The 22,644-nt window shown below is 45.4% G+C and overlaps 2 protein-coding genes across 2 annotated transcripts in view; one reads left to right on the plus strand and one right to left on the minus strand.

The window, feature by feature from the left end:
- The window catches only part of Gapvd1 (GTPase activating protein and VPS9 domains 1), a 48,896-nt gene continuing 26,252 nt past the window's right edge, over nt 1-22,644 (minus strand). The window contains 13 exon segments of the mRNA XM_028308146.1: nt 1-893; nt 9,868-10,044; nt 10,587-10,700; nt 11,435-11,582; nt 13,368-13,482; nt 14,029-14,118; nt 14,864-14,921; nt 16,761-16,836; nt 19,244-19,470; nt 19,902-20,013; nt 20,933-21,092; nt 21,451-21,587; nt 21,812-22,162. Of these exon segments, the coding sequence (XP_028163947.1) occupies nt 9,886-10,044; nt 10,587-10,700; nt 11,435-11,582; nt 13,368-13,482; nt 14,029-14,118; nt 14,864-14,921; nt 16,761-16,836; nt 19,244-19,470; nt 19,902-20,013; nt 20,933-21,092; nt 21,451-21,587; nt 21,812-22,162 (1,747 nt within the window). The 3' untranslated portion in view covers nt 1-893; nt 9,868-9,885.
- Nucleotides 2,029-4,233, plus strand: RpS23 (ribosomal protein S23). The gene is made up of 5 exons (XM_028308112.1): nt 2,029-2,134; nt 2,475-2,634; nt 3,246-3,444; nt 3,833-3,921; nt 4,148-4,233. The coding sequence occupies exons 1-4, from the start codon at nt 2,131-2,133 to the stop codon at nt 3,899-3,901; spliced, it is 432 nt and encodes a 143-aa protein (XP_028163913.1). The 5' UTR covers nt 2,029-2,130; the 3' UTR covers nt 3,902-3,921; nt 4,148-4,233.

Below are 22,644 nucleotides of genomic sequence, written 5' to 3' on the forward strand. Positions count from 1 at the left end.
CAGTTTACTTATAATGTTAAAATTGATTATTCGACGTGTTTGACCACCACTAGATCAGACAGCAAGAATAACAGATAAAAAGTAATATTAAAGAAGAAATAATAGTGGGAGAGTGAAAAAGATGACGTTGATCTTTCTACTAGTGACAACACGATTTATAGTACAATTTTGATCGATCGATTACATAATACACACGGATGTCTAATTCGTTGCACTTAGATTAAAACTTAATTTACAATGAAGTCTTAGAGCGCGCTACGTGTACACTACCGTTTAGTTAAATTGAAACCTAATGTGGTCAAGAAAATTTATACGCTCAGAAAATAGATATATTTACTAACGATAGAATCAACAGGCAGCTAAACATTTCAGGTATAATTTTGAGTTTTGAGGAACTAAAATCTATGGTCATCGATTTGTATTTAGATCAAGATCAAATTGTATTATTAGCGAGACGACATTATAGGGATTAAACTGAATAACGATGACATACATTCATCATCATCATTTCAGCCACAGGACGTCCACTGCTGAACATAGGCCTCCCCCAATGACTTCCACATCGCACGGTTGGTAGCGGCCTGCATCCAGCGCCTTCCTGTTACCTTTATCAGGTCGTCGGTCCACCTCTATGATATGGCATGCATTATTCATTGCTAATTGAATACCGTCTCTATCTGTTTGTTATTCTAACCCTATGTGCCGAAAACACGAAATTGGATACGTAAACTGATGTTTTTGAAGATTCCTAGGTGAAAACTAAACGGCGTGTACGCGTACTTAAGAGAACTAGTGTGTGAACAGTTAATAGTAATTTAGAGGGAGTGGCGACGCTGACGGAACGCACCGCGCCGGATCAATTCCAATTTACACTCGAGGACACGCGCTGAAACCTGAAATACAACATTGAAGAGTTAAAAAATAGGCAAGTCTGTTTAAAGCCCGTTTTCACCATCAATCCCTAATTTTTAAGTGATATGGTAACACATAACAGTAATTTTGTTTTCGTAAGGGTCACTTAAAAAATAGGAATTGATGGTGAAAATGGGCATAAGACAAGCAGTGATCATTGAAGTAATATTACTACGTATAGNTGGTTATTCTGTTGAGAATGTTGGATCACCGGAGCTGGAGGAGCTTGCGTTAAAATTTCTTGAAAAGCAGTGGTAATGTGCATTTTAGGAGAGGATTTGGTCTTTAATAAATGTTTGTTAATTTTTTTCTGAGTTTTTCTATTTGTTACTAGTTTAAATGNATAACCTTAGTCTGAGCCCCGATTACGGTAATTTTTAACGTTTCCCCAATCCAGACGCGCTTCATCGATTCTGCGATACGACAGCTGACGTTGACTGACAGCTGACTGTTTTGACCAATCGTATCGCAGAATCGAAGAAGCGCGTCTGGATTGTAGACGTTAAAAATTACCGTAATCGGGGCTCAGAGCTATCAACACATGAGTGAGACCAAAGGCCAACCGACGGCATTTGCTCAGGCCACTATCGGACATTATTCAAATTCAATCCTCCGATGTACTCGGGTCCATTCTTGGAGAGCCGCTCTGGCTCGGTACTTCTCTGATCAGCAGGGCCACGAGGAGAAAATTTCTATGAAAACAACTGGAAGGGGATTGGGGGTCCCCTCGAAGCCGAACAAATCTATACTAATATTATAAATGCGAAAGTAACTCAGTCTGTCTGTCTGTCTCGCTTTCACGCCTAAACCACTAAACCGATTTTGATGAAATTTGGTGTAGAGATGGTTTGAGTCCCGGGAAAGGACGATAGTTTTTATCCCGGTTTTTGAAACAGGGACGCGCGCGATGAAGTTTTTCTGTGACAGACAAACATCCACGCGGACGAAGCCGCGGGCGGAAAGCTAGTGCTTATTAAGGTAAGCCTCAACTTTACGTGACTCAAAAGCAACCAAAGTCGGTAAAAAACAAGCTAAAAGCAAAGCTAAAAGTGTATATCAATGTTAGTTGACAACTGCTGTCAAAAATAGGGTGAACCCTAAAGTAGCAACACTGAAATTTGTTTTTCGCAGTTGGTAGAAATGACGAATTGAAGCTTGTGGTTGGTTGGCTGATAATTTCTTTTCCCATCCGTAGCCGATTGGTGTCGTGCTATCCAAATGGGTAAGGAGCAGTTTTGTGCTAAAAATGTGAATTTAATAATTATTTCGCGGATATAATGTGTGATAAAGTGCTATAAACGCGCCAGAATAATAAAAGTGTTACGGTTTCCAGTAATTTTACCCGTAAAATTAAAAAATGTCTTGACGCCTAGTTGTCGGCCATGGCGGAGACATGTTTTTCTCGTGGTGTAAAGTTAATCTTTTTCCATCTCGCTACTCGTTTGTTCATTGCGAGGTGCGAAGGAACTTTTCCTCTCATCATTACCTAGTCGTGAAAACTAAACTTCGATTTTAGTGAATTTTGTGAACTTTAGTGCTAACCGGCGACTTCAAAATTTCAGGTAAGCCCCGTGGTATTCGCACGGCGCGCAAGCACGTGAACCATCGCAGAGAGCAGCGATGGGCAGACAAAGATTACAAAAAAGCCCACATGGGTACGAGGTGGAAGGCTAATCCCTTCGGTGGTGCATCTCACGCTAAGGGCATCGTCCTGGAGAAAGTGTAAGTACGTTTCTCCAGTTTACTCGGCGCTCATAATATTCCTTGTGCCGTTTTTTACTGAAGAAACAGCTATTATCAAGTACTGTAATATATGTAAGTTATGTAAATGAAGTATTGTGGAACTACGGCTTGTGGGGAGTACGTGAGTGGGTGCGCCCAAGTGCGATGGCGTCGGGCGTCGGTGTTGGCTGCGGCGCGACCACGCGTGGTATTATACCTGTGAATGTGTTTCTATTACAATCACAGGATAATACTGCGAGTGGCGCGTTGCGCACTCCACGTGAACGCAACGAGCGAAGAGTAAATAGTAGTAACTCGCGAGGTCAGTGAACTCTGATTGAGGTTATGCCAGTTTTTGCGTGGTGTTTACTCAATTCTACAGTTATTTTCATTGATTCTATGTGTAAACAGTATTTAAAGTTAACTGTACAATCGAAAATGTATTTTGTGTATGAAGATATTGTACTCTTTGATTTCTGTATTGTAATAAACAACACATGTTATTTGAATACCTACACTGATTTGATTGTATGTTGTTTTGAATTTGATTATTATCTGCATTCAGATAAGTTGATGTTATTTCTATTTCAAGTATGTATGTATTTCCACAGTGGCGTCGAGGCCAAGCAGCCCAACTCCGCCATCAGGAAGTGCGTCAGGGTCCAGCTCATCAAGAACGGCAAGAAGGTCACGGCGTTCGTGCCTCGCGACGGTTGCCTCAACCACATTGAAGAGAACGATGAAGTTCTAGTGGCAGGATTCGGTCGTAAAGGTCACGCTGTGGGTGACATTCCCGGAGTCAGATTTAAGGTGAGGATAGTAATTTTATTCTAGCATAGATCCCACAAAAGTTAGCAGGGAAGCACTGGACGCAGGCCGCTACCAATTGATCAACATGGAAAGCATTGGGGGAGGCCTATGTTCAGCAGTGGACGTCCTATGGCTGAAATGATGATGATGATAGAACCCACATGGTCATTTAGGCCAGATAATAACATGCTTTCTTTACCTATTCAGTTGTTGATTGGCCCAACTTTACTTTGTAGTTAGCTCTGCACTCAATATCTATGATGATCAGCTTAGTTTTTGGAGTATTTGCTCCTCTGAATGCCATGATGCAGTCAGCCTAACTGATTTTGGTAGAAAAGTAACATTAACATGCTGTTCTGACTTAACCCAATGATATTCTTTCTTGCAGGTGGTCAAGGTCGCCAATGTGTCGCTCCTCGCCCTGTACAAAGAAAAGAAGGAGAGGCCACGATCATAGACAACCAACACTGTGATAAGGTATGTAAAATATTTTTTTATTTGCACATAGGTACCTACTAATTCCTTCAGGACAATATTCCAAAGATCATTGATGTGGAAACTTACAAAATGATGTTACTATAATTTATTTGCTACTTCTGAGTGCCATGACGTCCAACTCTTACTGATTCAGTTCACTTTCTTTGTCCCAAGAACCATGTGGTTGCATGAACTGTGACTTCATTAATTTCTCTTTTTGTTTCAGTGTCCTGCTGCTGCAAAGTGGTGTTGTTTATAAGTGTACTTTCAAAAATGGAAAATCATAGTGCATAATAAACTTATGTACGCCAATTTTTATCTTTTATTTCTGAAATTCTTTTATCTAGGTAGTTATGTATTTTAGTAAAATATGTAAACCTAGGTACTTACATGGTAGATTAGGTACACACTTCACATGTAGATCATGTAAATAATTTTGCTGAGCTTCACCTACACCAACACCAGTATTTAAACACAAAAACAATGGTTTTACTTTATTTTGGATATTCTTTCATCCAATAGGTAGTTCAAATTCTAAAACGAATTGAAAGACTTAAATTCGTCGCATCGTAGGTTATCGCGTTAGGTAGTGCATCTTTTCTGAAGTCTTGCTGTAATGGCTGAGAAAACTCCCTTTTATCATTCACACGAAAGGGGTGTTTTCAGCAAAATTTCATTCGGATGCTCTGTTACGTCACCTCGAGGGGGTGACCCCCTCCCCGCAAAGCTATCCTACTTAGGTATAAAGACGAAAGTTTGTATGGATGTCTGGACGTTTGTTACTCTTTCACGCAAAAACTACTGAACGGAATTTGATGAAACTATATTAAAGGCTATAATTTATCACGACAAATTAAATTTCACGCGGGTGAAGCCTCGGGCAAAAGCTAGTATACTATACCTCCGCGCCGCACGAAACTACCCGGTTGTTATTGCAATAGTGTTAACTGCCCATTGCCAGTCATGTCGTCTCGTTCTATCGCAAATAATCACCATTTGATGTGAGTGAGAGCAAAAACGGAAATGGATAGTTAATACTGTGGCCGTGTGTACCAGTAGTAGAACTAGGCCAAATAGAACATCACATTTATTTATTGAATGTGTGGGTACCTACAAATCTCGTATCTATAGTAGGTATCATCATACATCTACGTTTGTGGATTTGTGGTCTACAGTATGCTGTGTTCTATTCTTCCCAGTCGTCATCAAAATGTACTGCAACGTAAGATAAGGGAAAGGGGTGACTTGTCGCCATAACCTTTTTGAAGTCCATGGAGATGACTATGGAGGTGCGCGAACGCAGCGAAGTGACAGTGACAGAAACTTTACATTTTCCTTAAATCTAAGGATGTGACAAAAAAGTCACTCGTGCGCGCGAGCCCTAATAATTCCTATTTCACTTCAAACAGCGTTTTGCTCGTGTTCTATTATAATATAGGAAAACTCAAGTAATCCGATTTAATATTTATTGCTAAATATAATTTTCATTGCTTTGATTACAATAGATACATATTTTGCATTAATTACACTAAGTTGTAGCAACTAACAGCGGTTAAAAATATACATATGCATCAATACATACATTTTTAAATTTTTACCAATCTAAACTACGTAATTCGTAAGATAGTGGAAAATATAGATTTTTTTAGTGGATTCACAGTTATATTAATGTAGGATGAGAACAGTGTTAGGTTTTTTCATCTATATCTATATATATAAAAATGAAACCCGTTTCGCGTTGTCACGGCATCACGTGTGAACGGCTGAACCGATTTCGATAATTCTTTTTTTTAAATGTTTGTGGAAGTCCAAGGATGGTTCTTACGGAAAAAAATATTAAGAAAATCTCTACGCTAAGGCGGTACGAAGTTCGCCGGGTCAGCTAGTTTTTAATAAATAGCCTGAAGTGTGTTTAGTTTTTAGACACATTCTAAGTACAGGTATTACAGTGGATGTTTAAAATTAGTGTCTTTTGAAATAGTGCAAAATAAACCGGTGCTAAATAACGATTAAAACTTTAGCTTAACCTAAGTTTAATAAATAGTAAATACGTTTTATAGGTACTGCTTTTACACTAACTCCTTGAGTAAACGAGCATTTCAAATACACATTTATTCGAAATTAATATTCGTGTGTATCTTTTATTTTTACAAGTAGCAGATTGCATAGGTGTTCGTGTAAAAGCAGCGGCGGAGATGATTTACACCCAATAGAATACTTCTAATTGTTTCAATATAACATTTCGAGTAATGGCAATGAAATGTAAGCCCCTAAATGATAATAAGATTCCGTTTAATAAATACACATTCTGAATAAACGAGTGAAAAATATCCGTTAGATGTAAATTATCTCGTAAGCCGGGGTTGTCTTAACAGAAGTAAATTTCCTCTCTAAATTATCATTCCCTGCATGGACACAACTTTTGATTTTCTGACCTTTAGCCTGCCGTGAACACAGTCCAACAACAACTAGCCCCATTCCACTCCCACTGTCCATTTTAGGAAGCCCATACAGATAGAACACCGTCGTTATTCATAATTCCATATCAACTCATACAAAAATACATTTCGTCGCCGCAAGTTGTAAACCTGCTAACTTTCAAGAAACGTTACAGGACAAGCAAAAACTACCACAATTTATAATGTTGCAACCTACATTAACGTTTAATATGCATTTACATCTTAAGAATGTCCTGTAGTAATTTTTAGTTGGCAAGTTTACACAGCGACTATTTTATAATATTGATAACTCACACTAACTTATGAGAGTTGATTTACATGGAGTGGGTGACGGCACCAAAAGATGCTGATAGATAACATAATAAAGGGACAAGTTTTCTCTACGTATCAATATCAGCTACTTAACACCATAACCGACTCCATTTATCAGTCTCCATAACAGTATTCTGTAATTGATGAAGACCTGAAATGCCACGCGGTGTATTGAGATTCAAGCGTTGAATGAAACCTGTAAAATTTTCTAAGAATTCATTTGCTAAAACATTGCGTTCTAACATATCCTTAATCCTAATTATGCCTACTACGTCGCGCTAGTAGATCCAATCCAATATGCATTTAATCTTAAATATCACACCATTTCATACATTTATTCAAAAATACCTCTTTAGAGTATTATCCAACGCTACATCACAGTCGTACTAGATGATTCGGTATTGTAATTATGCGAGTGTTTTATTTGTGTTCCGCTCGCCATTTTAAAATTAGGCCCAATATTCATGCTTTATTTTAGAAAATAAGTTTTAGTAATTTAGGGCCAAATTATTATAATCTCAAAAATCCCTCTGCCGAGGTCATCCATAAATAACTTCACATACAATAAAGTACATACGTAGATAGTAAACGTTAATAGGAGGGACAATTTCAACAGCATTATTAATGTAGACTATCAGGAATTTTAAGCAAATAGTTGAAATATTTACACCACAGTGTAGTTGCTTAATTGATTAAGTGAAATCTAAATGTTAAGTATTTTCTACTTAGGTAAAGCAGTTTTTACTTAAGAGCCATTTTACATTTTCGTGCGAATTTCTAAGATTTTGGAAGCATGAATTACTATCTTAAGCAACACCCAGAGATTATTTAATAACTGCGAAAGATAGGTCGATCCTTGGTGTTGACCATTAATGAAACGGATTTACTAAAACTCTTTTGCTTAATTCTCAGTGCCCCATCTCCCACAACCATTTTACGGAAAAATTGCCGCAGACTCTATTTCAAAGTCCTGTATCTATTATTTATGCTCATATAATAAGCTTAAAAATATATAGTAATCATCAAACATATATTCTTGTAGTCCATTAATGAAATAGATTCTTGAATTTCATTACCATTATTGAGTAAAATCTAAAAATAATTTGGCAAATTTGANGATTTCCACATCGCATCGCATCTTCAGTCAGTCCATCTTGAGATTTTAGAAAAATTCCCACTCGTCACGGTAGGAACAAAGCTAGGGATGACCCACGCCTTCATTCCAGAACCAATAAAATAACTGAAAGTCAGAAACTTTCAGTTATTTTATTGTCTCTATTGTTAACTATCTCAGTGGTTGAGTACACGTATAATAGCTGTGAGGTAGAAGTTACGGGACTATTCCCACCTCTCCTTTTTACCGCTGCATTTCCTGTGTAGCTAGCACCTAGACTAGTTGATTTAAAGCCAAGGTATATAAGTTTTTAGGTAATGACTTAGTGCATCTAAAAATGTAAAACTTTCTAGTTTTTTGTAACATTGAAAAATCTAAAAAGAAGCATCATTTTTTTTACGTTCAAGTGTTTCTAAGAAATTTAAATGGAAGCTTTTGATGACAACGTATTGCTTACTTTTTCAGCTGTCGAACGAATCACTTTTATACTCATAGGTCCTGTACATCGGTAGATCTGGTAAATAAATGAATCCATCCAGACTCAGAAACTAAAAAAATTAAAATAGCTGTAATTTTTTAATACTGGATTTGTCGATTAAATTGATCATATTATTGCGCCCTAACGGGTCGGACACTGGTGACCAGACACACTGTACAATTATTATAATTTTAGCCTATCTCGTGAGCTAGGTTTCAATAATTAGGGTGATTTACTAACTAACCAGTCGCATACGAACAACAGCAGTGAGATTCAAACAAGTTTGATCCATGATGCCGCACGACTATTGTGTGAGCCCACCCGTAACCCAAGCTTATTTAGCTTAACACAAGGGGCTGGACGGGACTATTAGTAATTTGTACAAAGTGCTTATAATTTAAAAAAAAATCTTTTTATTGCTGTATTTAACCTTCCTTTCGTATAGTAATTTATGCGTCAGTGTCAAGTCTGCGATTTTTATTCTTTGAAATTTTCGTAAAATGGCTGCCGCCGCGGTGACGCCTTATAATTAACAAATTAAATTAGTGTTTTAAAGTGCATAAATGTACAACTTAATGGTAAAAAGTCATTCCTTGATTTTTACTTAATATGTATCTGGAGTTATTTGAACAGTATTTTCGTCTATAGGGTGGCATAATATTTCAAAAAACAAAACTGCACTCAAGCGTGTTGTCACAGCAACCGCTGAGCACATACTAATTGAATTTCGGTCCATGGACCTGTTTGCGTGCCAGAAACAGTCTAGTTGACATGTCTTCTCTAGTACGTAGTACATTATATCTCAATGGCAGTGATCCCGTAATCTTGACGCTTGACGCAACACTATTAATGTTAGATGATGGCATAATAATATGTAAGTGTACTAATCTTTATGACTAAAGCTCGACCTATGCCACACTGACGAACGAAGCCATTTATGTAAACAGTGAGTACTAAGTATAGGCACCACTAAACAATGTATGGCATTGGTCGCGCAACAAGAGTTGAGACCATCAACACAATGCTTTCTGTCTCGCTTGCAGACATTTCGTTACTATTATGGTGGGTCCAGACTGGGCGAACGGGCTCGCGCGGCACGCTGGTCATCTTGCTCATCTTGCTCTTGAGTGAGCAGGATGTCAAGTTTGCCGCGTGAGCCCGTTCGCCCAGTCTGGACGCACCATCAGAAAGTGGGGTTACACTCTACAAAAAGAAACCACTTCAGCAACTCAAGAGCGAGGTAGCTGGAGTATTCGATATTCGAACTTGGATGTGTAATGTTTGTGTTTTGTATTCGAACATCACATCATGTTCGTCTCATCAACGGGTCTGACGCAGAATGTGCACTTCGCAAAATGAGCATTTCGTGAAATGCGCACTTTTACATACTGATATTATACAAACAAACTCTTCAGCATTTACATTTGTATAGAAAAGTGCGCATTTTTTAAAGTGCTCATTTTGCGAAGTGCACTTTCTGCGTCAGACTCGTCTCAGCTTTCGTTGAGCGACCTATATTTTTTAGAAACGGCAATCAAAATTTTACACTAAGCGTAATAGCAATAAAGGTGACATTCGCTCACCAGACGCGTGGTCTCGGGCTAGGTGTCCGGCTGGTCGGCGCGCGGGTAGTCCATGGTCTTGATGTAGGCCACGGCGGCGCAGAACTGCGTCCACCAGTATAGGGCTTCGCCCTGCAGCGCCGAGCCGCCCAGAGCGTTCACCAGCTCGATGGTGGACAGAAGCGATGGTGGGTTGACCTGGTAAGAAATATGGTATTTAGGTACCTACACGGTTTGGAATAGATCAGAATGAGTAGTGCTTTAAATTAAACTTAGCTGATGTCGAAGAAGAATAGGTCTGTCTATTATCCCAAACGTATTTATCGTTATCCCCAGCTAAAGTCCGGTCGCCGAGCAGATATGATTTCGTCAAATGACCCCAAGCTATCCATCCTTATCGTTCGCGCGTGATTCTATTGCTGTCGCGACTATGCGACGGGCGGCCGCAGTGTGCGAGCGCGATAGCAATAATTATGCGCGAGCGATAAGGATGGGTAGCTTGGGGTCATTGGACGAAATTTTATATGCTCTGCGACTAGACTTTAGATTGCTTTGTATTGGAACATTTAAGTAAGTGAATGTACAGTGTACACGTACACACACACAAGTAAAGCTCACTCGCCTTCGTGAGTTGCAAGAACTATAAGCAATGGTCTGCAGCAGCCAACCTATTTGCAGTTAAGATACTTCCAAATGGCTATTTGCAGCCAGGCGCCATGTAATAGTGACGTCACGCTTACCTTGATGATGATATACACGAGTACGGGTGTGAGGTCATCGGCGGCGGGTGCGTCGCCCTCTGTGAGCCCCAGCACCGCCATCAGTGACGTCACGCAGCGCATTACGCACATGACCTGTGGAGTTAGACGTTAGCCTTGCGTTAGTAACCAGGGCATACGAGAGATTTCACCACTGTACAGTGGCGCCATGCTGATAAAAGCAAGCGCGATAGCCCTCCTTTGCTTCAGCGCTTTCCAGTTGGTACCACTGTCTTAGCCACTAGCAAGTGACTGAGTTTACTATGGCGCCAACTGCAGAATTTGAACATTGGTGTAATCATGTCTAATAATGGGCCTAATATCAACTATGGAGAGGGGTATGCACGATGTTTCTTTACGAGATCGAATCAGAAATGAGGAGATCCGTAAATGAACTAAAGTCCACAAGGTAGACTGACGATCTCATCATCACTCATTAAGGTACCAGGAACCGCTGGATACAGGTCGTTATCAATCGGTCTGTGGAAATCATTGGGGGATGTCTCTATATTCAGGCATGGAAGGCAAGAGCGGTCGGCACGCGGTCGATCGCCAACCCGCTGGATAAACGCCATCACAAAGGCTACTGAGTCCACTTTGATCCAGTGTACTCGCGACGCCTCTAACCGTTAGAAAATGGAGAGCTACCCTCGGAAATAACATCGAACACCACGACCACTCTGACAAGTGTGCCCGAGTAAGAAGAAGTCTATTTTCAGCAGTGGACGTCCTGCCTGTAATGATGATGATGATGAGTATTACTTAATTTTAAGCTGCATGTGTCAAAAAAGGCTGTATGTTTCTTTAATAAAGATAAATAAATATATTACCTTGTCCCTGGGCGTGCGGTAGACGGGTAGATGTCTCAGCAGCGCCTGCGCGCGCGGGAAGGGCGCGGCCCACACGTGGCGCGGCGACACGCCCGCGCGCGACGCGCTGCACCACGCCGCCAGCCGCCGAATGTGCTCGCTTAAGACCCTAGAAGAAAACTCTTCTTTAAGATTTCTCCTTCTTTTGTGTTCTATTTGATCTCGATAATTTTACTGTTGACCTAACTTAAAATGACATTGTTTAAATTTTATATTTTTGCATGCCATACCACAGAATAATAATAAGTACTACGTACAGAAGTTTTACTTCGCGAAGGTATTTAAAAAAATGTATGCTCAATGTCATTAACAATATGGTGTAATTTAGCTTGTCTCAAGAGTCAAGCAAGTTTGTCAGAAGTTTTGTTGACAAACGTCAGTGATCGGTACTGCGCCGAAGCTATAGGGCTGACTTCGGTAAAATGATGTGACGTGAGGTGCCAATCTGCAGAAAATGGCGGAGGAAATACATGATTTAGCATGAATTATCATGAATAATATTAACTACTTATTTACCTCTCAGTGTCTTGAGGCAACTTAAAAAAGTACATTCTGTGTTTTTATTATTATTTAGGCAGTTAAATACTGCACAGTATTTAGTACACCATTTTCTTTATTTTTTTCCATCATACACAAGAATACGCGTGCGTGAGTCAATGTTCGCTCGTATGTGAGGCCTTGTCGAATAGTACTCTTGTAGGGGGCAATCGTGCGTGTTTTGTTTTCGATGTAAACTCGCGGAGATGAACAGGCCTGGTCATACTCTGGTGAAATGTGTGATACTACTCTAATCTACTTTACCATCACTTACATGTACCACTTTCAAGAGAAATAAATGATTTGATTTGATTCAACTTTACTCTTCGTGTGTGTTAAGTGTATGCAAATAAATGATTTATCTATCTATCTATCTATTTGATAATATCCGGCTCGAAGGACCCCATGGTGCTTTGGGTACAATAGACATATTGACACCACAGTCAACTGACGTACTTTTTAAAACTGTCAAAACTAAACTCGCCCATAGATTTCGTATGGCACTACAAGCAAGTGACGTCACTATTTTGTCAACCCAATTAAACTACTTTTTCAATTATAATTCGAACAAAAATCTTTGGCTCCTGAGCAGGGAGACGACAAATGAAACAGCTGGATGCGTGTGCGATAATCAAGAGCGTAGTTTATTAATTATTAACTGCTTATATACTAATAAGATGTGCGTCAGTCGTGACGCGCGACCTACTGTGTTTTGTCTAATAAACAAATGCAGTGTACGCTGACGCTACATCACTCCCCCCTTTAAAAAAATACAATGTAATGGGGGTGCAAAAATAAAAACAAAATAATAATGTATCATAGCTTACAAAAAAAAAAAAGTATTGTGACTACAGGTGCGATATGTAAACTGATACTGGTATTTGCCGTATAAGCAAAAATACCAGTCAAGTGCATTGTTATGTAATTTAAGAAGGCGTGCTATAAATAGAATAATAATATTATTATGATGAATTAAATCGAACGACGGGTTTTGAAGTTCGTCCGGAACGGGTCTTCTTGACGATGCTGGTGGTTGTCTGCTTAGTTAGCTCTGGTGAAGATTCAGGACTCGTCGATGTTGCTGGTGACGGCTGCTCGCGGAAGTCTNTTTATTTTTACTGCATCTGACAACATTTTACTGCTTTACTGCATCGTTACATTACGGGACACCCTGTATAAGTAGTATATCCGTTAAGCCAGCACCCATAACACAATTTTTTTTTTGTTCCTTGTTGTTATAATTACCCGTTACAAATTAAGTTGCTTACTTTGGGGCTAGCAGGCGCTGTGTGAAATTGTCCAAAGATTATTTATTTATTTATGCTAATGAGACTCAATAAAATAATATAAAACTCACTGATCCCTCGCGATGTCGCCATCTCCGTTGGGAAACAGCACTTGCAGGTACAGACGCGAAAACGCCGCGCGCTCCACTGTCAGCTCCAATGTTTCCAACACAGCGGGGGTCGCACCTGGTAGAAAAATAGAAAATCTTTATTTACCAAAAAAAAATGGACATCTTGGAGGAGACCTTTGTCCAGCAGTGGACGTTATTTGACTGAAACGAACGAACTAAAGAAAAAGACAAAAAAGCCTTAAGTAACTAGAACCAGCAAGAGCAACGCACAGTGTGAAATTTAGTACGTGTAAAGCCCGGTCTGTGAGCACGTAAAATTTTGTCCAATGACCCCAAGCTACCCATCCTTATCGCTCGCGCGTAATAAATTGCTGTTATGACTGTGCGACGGGCACCTGCAGTGAGTGTGCGAGCGCGACAGCAACATAATTATGCGCAAACGATAAGGATGAGTAGCTTGGGGTCATTGGACAAAATTCTACGTGCTCACTGACCAGACTATAGTCGCAGAATATTCGCCTCCATAGGGTGCATTTATATTCCCGAACAACAAATAATAGCAAGTCTGGGAATTCAAGGATTCTCTCCTCTGGTCTTAATGGAAAATAATTTCCGAATGTCATAGGATACAATGTCATATTTAAAGTCTTATGTAATTTACCTTCCCACGAAGGATCAGCTTTCACTTCGGCTGTCATGGCCTTAATGTGAGCGGTCAGTCTTGTAGCTTTCTCGTCCATCAACTCGCCACCTAAAACACAAAACAAAAAATTGATGCACTTTATATATTGGTCTAAAAAATCTGATGTTAAGAAGAGTAACAGTTTTGTATAGTGTGCTGCTGTCGATTGTACTATAGGCTATTATAACGTCATTGATGACGCATTGTGAATGGAATTGAGTTGTGTTATCGACTATACTAGGTGCCGCGGTGAGTTGTTGAGTTTTTGTTCTAGGTCAATAGACTCTTAATACCTCTGCTACTGGTATTGATCTATTGTGCGTGCAAGTGTAGTGTTGTAATGCCGCCGTTACAACAGATATTGAAAAACACGCCCTTTAGTTCGTTTAGCCATGCGTCCGCCCTACTTCCGGGCGTTTTCGCAATGAGGCCTATCATTTTAACTCTCACCAGTTGGCGCCACTGTTAAGTAAGGTTACTGTCATTTGCTATTGCCGAAAACAGTGGCTAAAGGATACGGTTATTTCAGTAATGCCAGTGGTGTCAACTGTTATGCCGGATGTACACTCATCAATCTCGAATGAGACATTCGAGAGTTTTCGCCCAAATGTCTCGCTGTCAACCTTTTTAAACTGCGATCTTCAACCCGCCTGCCAAGCGTGGGCATTATGGCAAAACCCTCCACTATAGTGGAGGTGGCTCATAGTCCAGCAGTGGACTGTAAAGGGCTGTTGATGATGATGTTTTATTATGGATCTGGACGCCGGGCCCGCGCTCCAGCTGCTCCAGCGGGCAGTACTTGTAGTACACTCACCGTTGTGGTGCGCGTGGCGGGCGGCGTGCAGGCGCGCCAGGCGGNCCCCATTGTCATGTTATGAATTTCATTTTGCAATAAAAATACCATAGTTATGACTCGATTGTCGTAATGAACGAACTTTGTAAACCTTGCAGGTTTGTACGGAACCCTCGGTGCGCGAGTCCGACTCGCACTTGGCCGGTTTTTAGAGAAACAAGCAGTGGGTCTAGTCAAAATGCCATCGCAAACCAATATGAAGTTTTCACTAATGTCAGTCGCCGCGTCACCAGTAATTCGATTCGATCGGAAAATGGCAGCCAAAATGCACATTGAACCACCAACNATCTAAATTTACAGGTAATCTATATATATAAAAATGAAACCCGTTTCGCGTTGTCACGGCATCACGTGTGAACGGCTGAACCGATTTCGATAATTCTTTTTTTTAAATGTTTGTGGAAGTCCAAGGATGGTTCTTACGGAAAAAAATATTAAGAAAATCTCTACGCTAAGGCGGTACGAAGTTCGCCGGGTCAGCTAGTTTAAAATAAATTAGGTTTTTAAGACCAGAATGAAGAGTTTTTTTAAAACAGTTGTGGTTTCGAATTATTGGGGTATGGTGTCAAACTGTCTATTGATAGAGTGGAAAATAAAATCAGGGTATATTAGGAAAATGAGATGTGCTCGCTGAGGACCCTATTAGAGCAAAATAAGACATCCTCTATCATCTGGCTCGAAGGACCATGGCATGTTGAGTACGTTTGACAACGTAGGAAACAGAAATTGAACTATATGAAAAACTGCGTGTTAAATACATAGTACTAATGTAAAATCAGCGTCAAATAGTTCCTGACACCCAAAATAAACAAAAAAGTTGATAACACAAACTTATTGCAATGTAACAAAGAGGTGTTGCGAACTTTTCGCTACTTTCGGTTTACGAACTATTTGACGCTGAATGTAACGGTCGGCACAGCGCACTGCACGATTTGTTTCAGTTAACGCCGCCCAGAATGAATCCTATGTTACTAATCCAGTCTAACATCTTTTTAGATGTACGGCCATTTTTTAAAGGCACCAAACGGTAACTACGCAGTCACTTTGGTCCGTACAATGGCACGGTGATGGTGCGGTGTGTCTACACAGGTCCTTATGGTCGGCCGTTTGGTGTAGTGGTTCAGAACGGGCTACTATGCCGAGAGGTCCCGGGTTCGATTCCCGGCCGGGCAAGAAATTGAAATGATGAATTTTAATTTCTGTGACGGGTCTGGGTGTGACTATGTATAANAAACCGCGTCTCCGCATTGCATCGAATCCTATGAAAATGTGGTTTTTGGACATAGCGATACTTATTTTTCACAATTTTTATTTTTAAAAATTACTGGTCGATAGGTTACTTTATTTTGATGAATAAATGTTATTAAAAGATTTTTTCTAAAACTGATAGTTTAGCTGGAAAAAAATATTTTCCATCACAATAGTACGCCGGCTGCGCTCGATTCGGATATAATGACGTCATGCGGCCCTGCGTACGTTGACTTTTAGCGGCAAAAACGGCCTATGTTTATTACTTAATATCTTCGTAAGTAATGGTCCGATTTGGATAATTCAAAAAGATATATCTTTCTTATGTCTTAAAGATTAACGTAAATACTAGTTTTATTGAATTTTCTACAACAGTACTGATCCTCATTGTCGACAATTTTTGGTTTTTTGGAAATAATCCCGTTTTTAACTTTATCTACCTTGGTTAAAAATATCCAAAGTTCAAGTTTCTGGCTTAAATGAGATGGAGAAGCCATTTTAAAAGGTATGAGCGAAACGGAGAGGGCCATCTTACCAAGCAGGGATGTTATGGATATCCGTAACCGTAACCGAAACTATCGGATATCCGAAATAAAAAAATATCCATAACCGTAANCTCCAGCGCGCGGGCAGCCGCCGCCGCGCGCGCGCACCAGCCGCACTCCAGCACGACTGCGTTGATTTGTCTGTAAGTATTAAAATATTATTTATTCACAGAGATAATGTGATGTAAGTTAGGGAAAGGAATCAATTACTTAGGCTGAGTGGCACCGACTTAGTTTAGCCGTAAAAAACCGGTGCCTTTTGAATTAAATTTGAAATATTTTTGACGTTTGTTAAAGTAACATGACGCAACCAGCCTTAGCTGTTTACAATATGTCGTACATATAATTTACATAATTGAGTCACATTATACGCGGAGTTCTTTGTTCGTACGCAATGTCATTCGCAGGCCAGGTAGGCGGCGTAGGGCCGGCGCGCCGCCAGGTCGGCCCGCAGCGCGGCGGCGGGCGGGGTACTCACGTGGCGCGCGCGCGGGCGGCGTGCTGCAGCGCGGCGCGGCACGAGGCCAGGTAGGCGGCGTAGGGCCGGCGCGCCGCCAGGTCGGCCCGCAGGCGGCGGCGGGCGGGGTACTCACGTGGCGCGCGCGCGGGCGGCGTGCTGCAGCGCGGCGCGGCACGAGGCCAGGTAGGCGGCGTAGGGCCGGCGCGCCGCCAGGTCGGCCCGCAGGCGGCGGCGGGCGGGGTACTCACGTGGCGCGCGCGCGGGCGGCGTGCTGCAGCGCGGCGCGGCACGAGGCCAGGTAGGCGGCGTAGGGCCGGCGCGCCGCCAGGTCGGCCCGCAGGCGGCGGCGGGCGGGGTACTCACGTGGCGCGCGCGCGGGCGGCGTGCTGCAGCGCGGCGCGGCACGAGGCCAGGTAGGCGGCGTAGGGCCGGCGCGCCGCCAGGTCGGCCCGCAGGCGGCGGCGGGCGGGGTACTCACGTGGCGCGCGCGCGGGCGGCGTGCTGCAGCGCGGCGCGGCACGAGGCCAGGTAGGCGGCGTAGGGCCGGCGCGCCGCCAGGTCGGCCCGCAGGCGGCGGCGGGCGGGGTACTCACGTGGCGCGCGCGCGGGCGGCGTGCTGCAGCGCGGCGCGGCACGAGGCCAGGTAGGCGGCGTAGGGCCGGCGCGCCGCCAGGTCGGCCCGCAGGCGGCGGCGGGCGGGGTACTCACGTGGCGCGCGCGCGGGCGGCGTGCTGCAGCGCGGCGCGGCACGAGGCCAGGTAGGCGGCGTAGGGCCGGCGCGCCGCCAGGTCGGCCCGCAGGCGGCGGCGGGCGGGGTACTCACGTGGCGCGCGCGCGGGCGGCGTGCTGCAGCGCGGCGCGGCACGAGGCCAGGTAGGCGGCGTAGGGCCGGCGCGCCGCCAGGTCGGCCCGCAGGCGGCGGCGGGCGGGGTACTCACGTGGCGCGCGCGCGGGCGGCGTGCTGCAGCGCGGCGCGGCACGAGGCCAGGTAGGCGGCGTAGGGCCGGCGCGCCGCCAGGTCGGCCCGCAGGCGGCGGCGGGCGGGGTACTCACGTGGCGCGCGCGCGGGCGGCGTGCTGCAGCGCGGCGCGGCACGAGGCCAGGTAGGCGGCGTAGGGCCGGCGCGCCGCCAGGTCGGCCCGCAGGCGGCGGCGGGCGGGGTACTCACGTGGCGCGCGCGCGGGCGGCGTGCTGCAGCGCGGCGCGGCACGAGGCCAGGTAGGCGGCGTAGGGCCGGCGCGCCGCCAGGTCGGCCCGCAGGCGGCGGCGGGCGGGGTACTCACGTGGCGCGCGCGCGGGCGGCGTGCTGCAGCGCGGCGCGGCACGAGGCCAGGTAGGCGGCGTAGGGCCGGCGCGCCGCCAGGTCGGCCCGCAGGCGGCGGCGGGCGGGGTACTCACGTGGCGCGCGCGCGGGCGGCGTGCTGCAGCGCGGCGCGGCACGAGGCCAGGTAGGCGGCGTAGGGCCGGCGCGCCGCCAGGTCGGCCCGCAGGCGGCGGCGGGCGGGGTACTCACGTGGCGCGCGCGCGGGCGGCGTGCTGCAGCGCGGCGCGGCACGAGGCCAGGTAGGCGGCGTAGGGCCGGCGCGCCGCCAGGTCGGCCCGCAGGCGGCGGCGGGCGGGGTACTCACGTGGCGCGCGCGCGGGCGGCGTGCTGCAGCGCGGCGCGGCACGAGGCCAGGTAGGCGGCGTAGGGCCGGCGCGCCGCCAGGTCGGCCCGCAGGCGGCGGCGGGCGGGGTACTCACGTGGCGCGCGCGCGGGCGGCGTGCTGCAGCGCGGCGCGGCACGAGGCCAGGTAGGCGGCGTAGGGCCGGCGCGCCGCCAGGTCGGCCCGCAGGCGGCGGCGGGCGGGGTACTCACGTGGCGCGCGCGCGGGCGGCGTGCTGCAGCGCGGCGCGGCACGAGGCCAGGTAGGCGGCGTAGGGCCGGCGCGCCGCCAGGTCGGCCCGCAGGCGGCGGCGGGCGGGGTACTCACGTGGCGCGCGCGCGGGCGGCGTGCTGCAGCGCGGCGCGGCACGAGGCCAGGTAGGCGGCGTAGGGCCGGCGCGCCGCCAGGTCGGCCCGCAGGCGGCGGCGGGCGGGGTACTCACGTGGCGCGCGCGCGGGCGGCGTGCTGCAGCGCGGCGCGGCACGAGGCCAGGTAGGCGGCGTAGGGCCGGCGCGCCGCCAGGTCGGCCCGCAGCGCGGCGGCGAGGCGCGGCGCGGCGGGCGCGGTGAGCGCGCGGGCGACGGCGCTGGCGATGGCGGCGCCGGCCTCGCTGCTGGCGCCCGCGGCTGCGGCGCGGACCCACTCGATGAGGGACGTGCTCGTGCAGCGCTGGACGACAAAACCGTACGTATTCTTAGCGTCAGAATAAACAATGCTGGCGGAGTAAACGTCTTCTCTAGCGAGTGTGCCAAAAAAATCTATGAAGATTTTAACTCTTGAAAGTACCCGTTAGGGACGCTGTACAATCCGTCATACATTTCATTTTTTTTATATAGTCACTAGTAAAGACGTTTGATATAAACTCACACTAAGCCCCCTGATATAGACAAAAATAACCATGTAAATAGCTGGGTTCACAACACGAATGTGAATACTCTAATGGCGCTCGGCGCCGCTCCTCAAGCGCAGTAACTCTTCTAATATGGACCCGACTATTAATCTTATTAGAGACAAAAACTTTGAGACGTATTCAACGTTTTGACATCTGTCATAAGAAACCAGTAATGAAATATGAAATCTTGCAACGTCATCAGACTCACGTTGGGCACATACTCCACGGAGTACAGGTCGGGGTTGGACAGCACCATGCGCAGGCGCCGCTTCATGCTGTTGAACACCTCCGGGTCGTTCAGGTCCACCACGCCCTCGCATCTGGTAACAAGCATTTATATTTAAGGCGTTTGAATTGAATTATAATTATTATTCAGCCGAACCCGTGTGGTTCCAGCAGGACTAGAATGCGCGCCGCGATAAGCGGTTATCACGCCGTTTTATCGATTTTGCCCATACATTTTGACGTCGATTAAGTATATCACGGCGCATCCTAGCCCGGCAGGTCACGCGACATTCGCCACTAGGATGAACAGAACAAATCAAGATTGGTCAGAGCGTTTCGAACAAATAACACTGTTACGTTAATTTTATGTTATGATGTTTATTTTTTAACGGAATCTCTTTATCCTAACTTAAACTTAAGATGTGACCCGTTGGGAAATAATCCAGTAACAGTGTACTTAACTGGTTGTAAAGCTTATAAAAGTCATTTATTTTTGCAAATAGGCTTATAAAGAATACTTTTACGCTCACTTTGTCCCAACGACTTTTGTTTTGGGATCGCTTTATCCCAACGAGTCACACTGTTACTGGCTGCAGTGTGACACTTGTGACAGTAAAGAAAATATGTTAAACAGATGTCCTAACGAGTAACAGTGTGACTACCGGTTTTTTTTCCCAACAAGTAATTGTTACTCGTTTGGATGTGACTCATTGGGAACAAGCGGGGTCAGCGCTTGGCAGGTACGGGCAAGAGCATTTTATTATATATTTTTTTAATTGTTGTAAATATTGTATGTGTGATACTAATTAAAAATGTTTTCTTTCTTTCTCACTTGTCCAGGTCGGCGGAGTCGACGTCGGACACGCGGCGCGCGCCGCTCGGCCGGCGCTTGGCGGGCTCGGGCGCGCGCCGGTACTTGGCCAGGATGTCTTCCGAGCTCTCGGAGCGGCAGCCGTCGTCGCTGCGAACCTCCTCGGATACCTTGATGATACTTGGCCTCGTGCTTGTACTCACTTGTCGAGGTCGGCGGCGTCGACGTCGGACACGCGGCGCGCGCCGCTCGGCCGGCGCTTGGCGGGCTCGGGCGCGCGCCGGTACTTGGCCAGGATGTCTTCCGAGCTCTCGGAGCGGCAGCCGTCGTCGCTGCGGACCTCCTCTTCGGATACCTTGATGTCTGTTGGACCAAATGAATGCCAAGTTACTCGAGTTATAAAACCTTCCACGAATATTACTTTGAACATCTTATTTAACGTGTGGAATAGCAATAACGTGTGGAATTTGGATTTGTCTAGGAAGGAATCCCCAGGGGACGTTAGTTCTCATTTCAAAATCGCTTCACGTAACCATTTAAACAATAAAACACCGAAATGATCTTTGTCGAAGGGCCAGGTTTCAGAAGAATTGGCTTCCAGTCTGTGGCTTATGACACCGTCGCACTATGCGCGAAATTGATCGAAACATGCAGTTTTATTCATTTCGCCGTACATCTGCTCAATTTCGCGCATAGTGTAATGGCGGCATTAAATACTTACCATTCTGCTGGTGATGCGAGCGGCCTTTCTGTCGGAACATCTTGATCTTGTGCAGCAAGTTTCCTCCGGAGCGTTTCACGTTGTTCTTGAGCTCATCGAGATTGCCCACAAGGCTCTCTTCGCCGGCCATACGTCGCCTAAAAAGAAAGTTTTAAAATAAATACTACGTCACTATATGCCCTGCCCGCTGCCACTTGAGTTTAGCAATTTTGCAGGCATTTCTGATTCGATCACGCAGGGAATTCCGAGCATAGCACGCTACATCGCCGTATTCAGTTTTCATCCCATTTATCCTAGTAGAAACCCCAGATAAGTAACAATTCATGGCATATAAAAATCAAGATACAAAAACAATCTTTACCTTTGCGACTTCTCAGCTGTAGCATCGAAGCTGATGCTTTTCGGTATAGCACCAGTCGACGGCGCCTTGGCCGGCGGCGGACTGACGCGCCTCTCCGTTACATTCTCCGAATTCACGTCCTGGCTCGAGCTCTTATCCGACACAGAAGTCTCTGCACTATTCACCGACAGCGTACTAAGCGACATATTACTCGTCGCATCTCTTTTCTTCTCGATTCTAGACGAGCTGATGCTCACTATACTCGTTCGAATCTCCGATTTGACGATCCGAGCCGTCAAGTTGTTTACAAGATTGGCCGAGGTCGAAATGGTGGCGGAACTCATGCGGGTCATCAGATCGGTTATTGCTGACCTAAAAAGATAAAAAAATATATTTCTACACGTGATTACAGAATAATGGTAATTTATACTGAAGCCTAAACTAGGGAAACCTTGTATTACAAAACTGCAGGTCTCACCTGCGAATCGGTGGATATGAAACATGTTCAGCTCATGTATTGTTTATACTTTTAATTTGTGTTATAAGTCTAGCGTTTAAGGCTGGTTTTAGTGTCACGCGGACTGTCAGTGCGGATCGCTCCGCACAGCCGATCTGTATGAACTGCTAGGGAGCGGAGCGGTTCCTCCGGGCCGCGTTACTCTAAAACGCTCCCTAGAAGTTCATACAAATTGGCCGTGCGGAGCGGGTCCGCACCGGACAGTCCGCGTGACACTAAAATCAGCCTAAATCAATCAGTGCCTGAGGTATGAGAGCGGCACGGAAGGGTGACATAAGACGTGACAGAGAGTACAAATCTGAAGCATTTCTGAAGTCTCGCTCGCATATTTTAGGCA

The sequence above is a fragment of the Ostrinia furnacalis genome, unplaced genomic scaffold (assembly GCF_004193835.3).
Source record: "Ostrinia furnacalis isolate ACB-3 unplaced genomic scaffold, ASM419383v2 OfSCF2392, whole genome shotgun sequence".
Classification (NCBI taxonomy): Eukaryota; Metazoa; Arthropoda; class Insecta; order Lepidoptera; family Crambidae; genus Ostrinia; species Ostrinia furnacalis.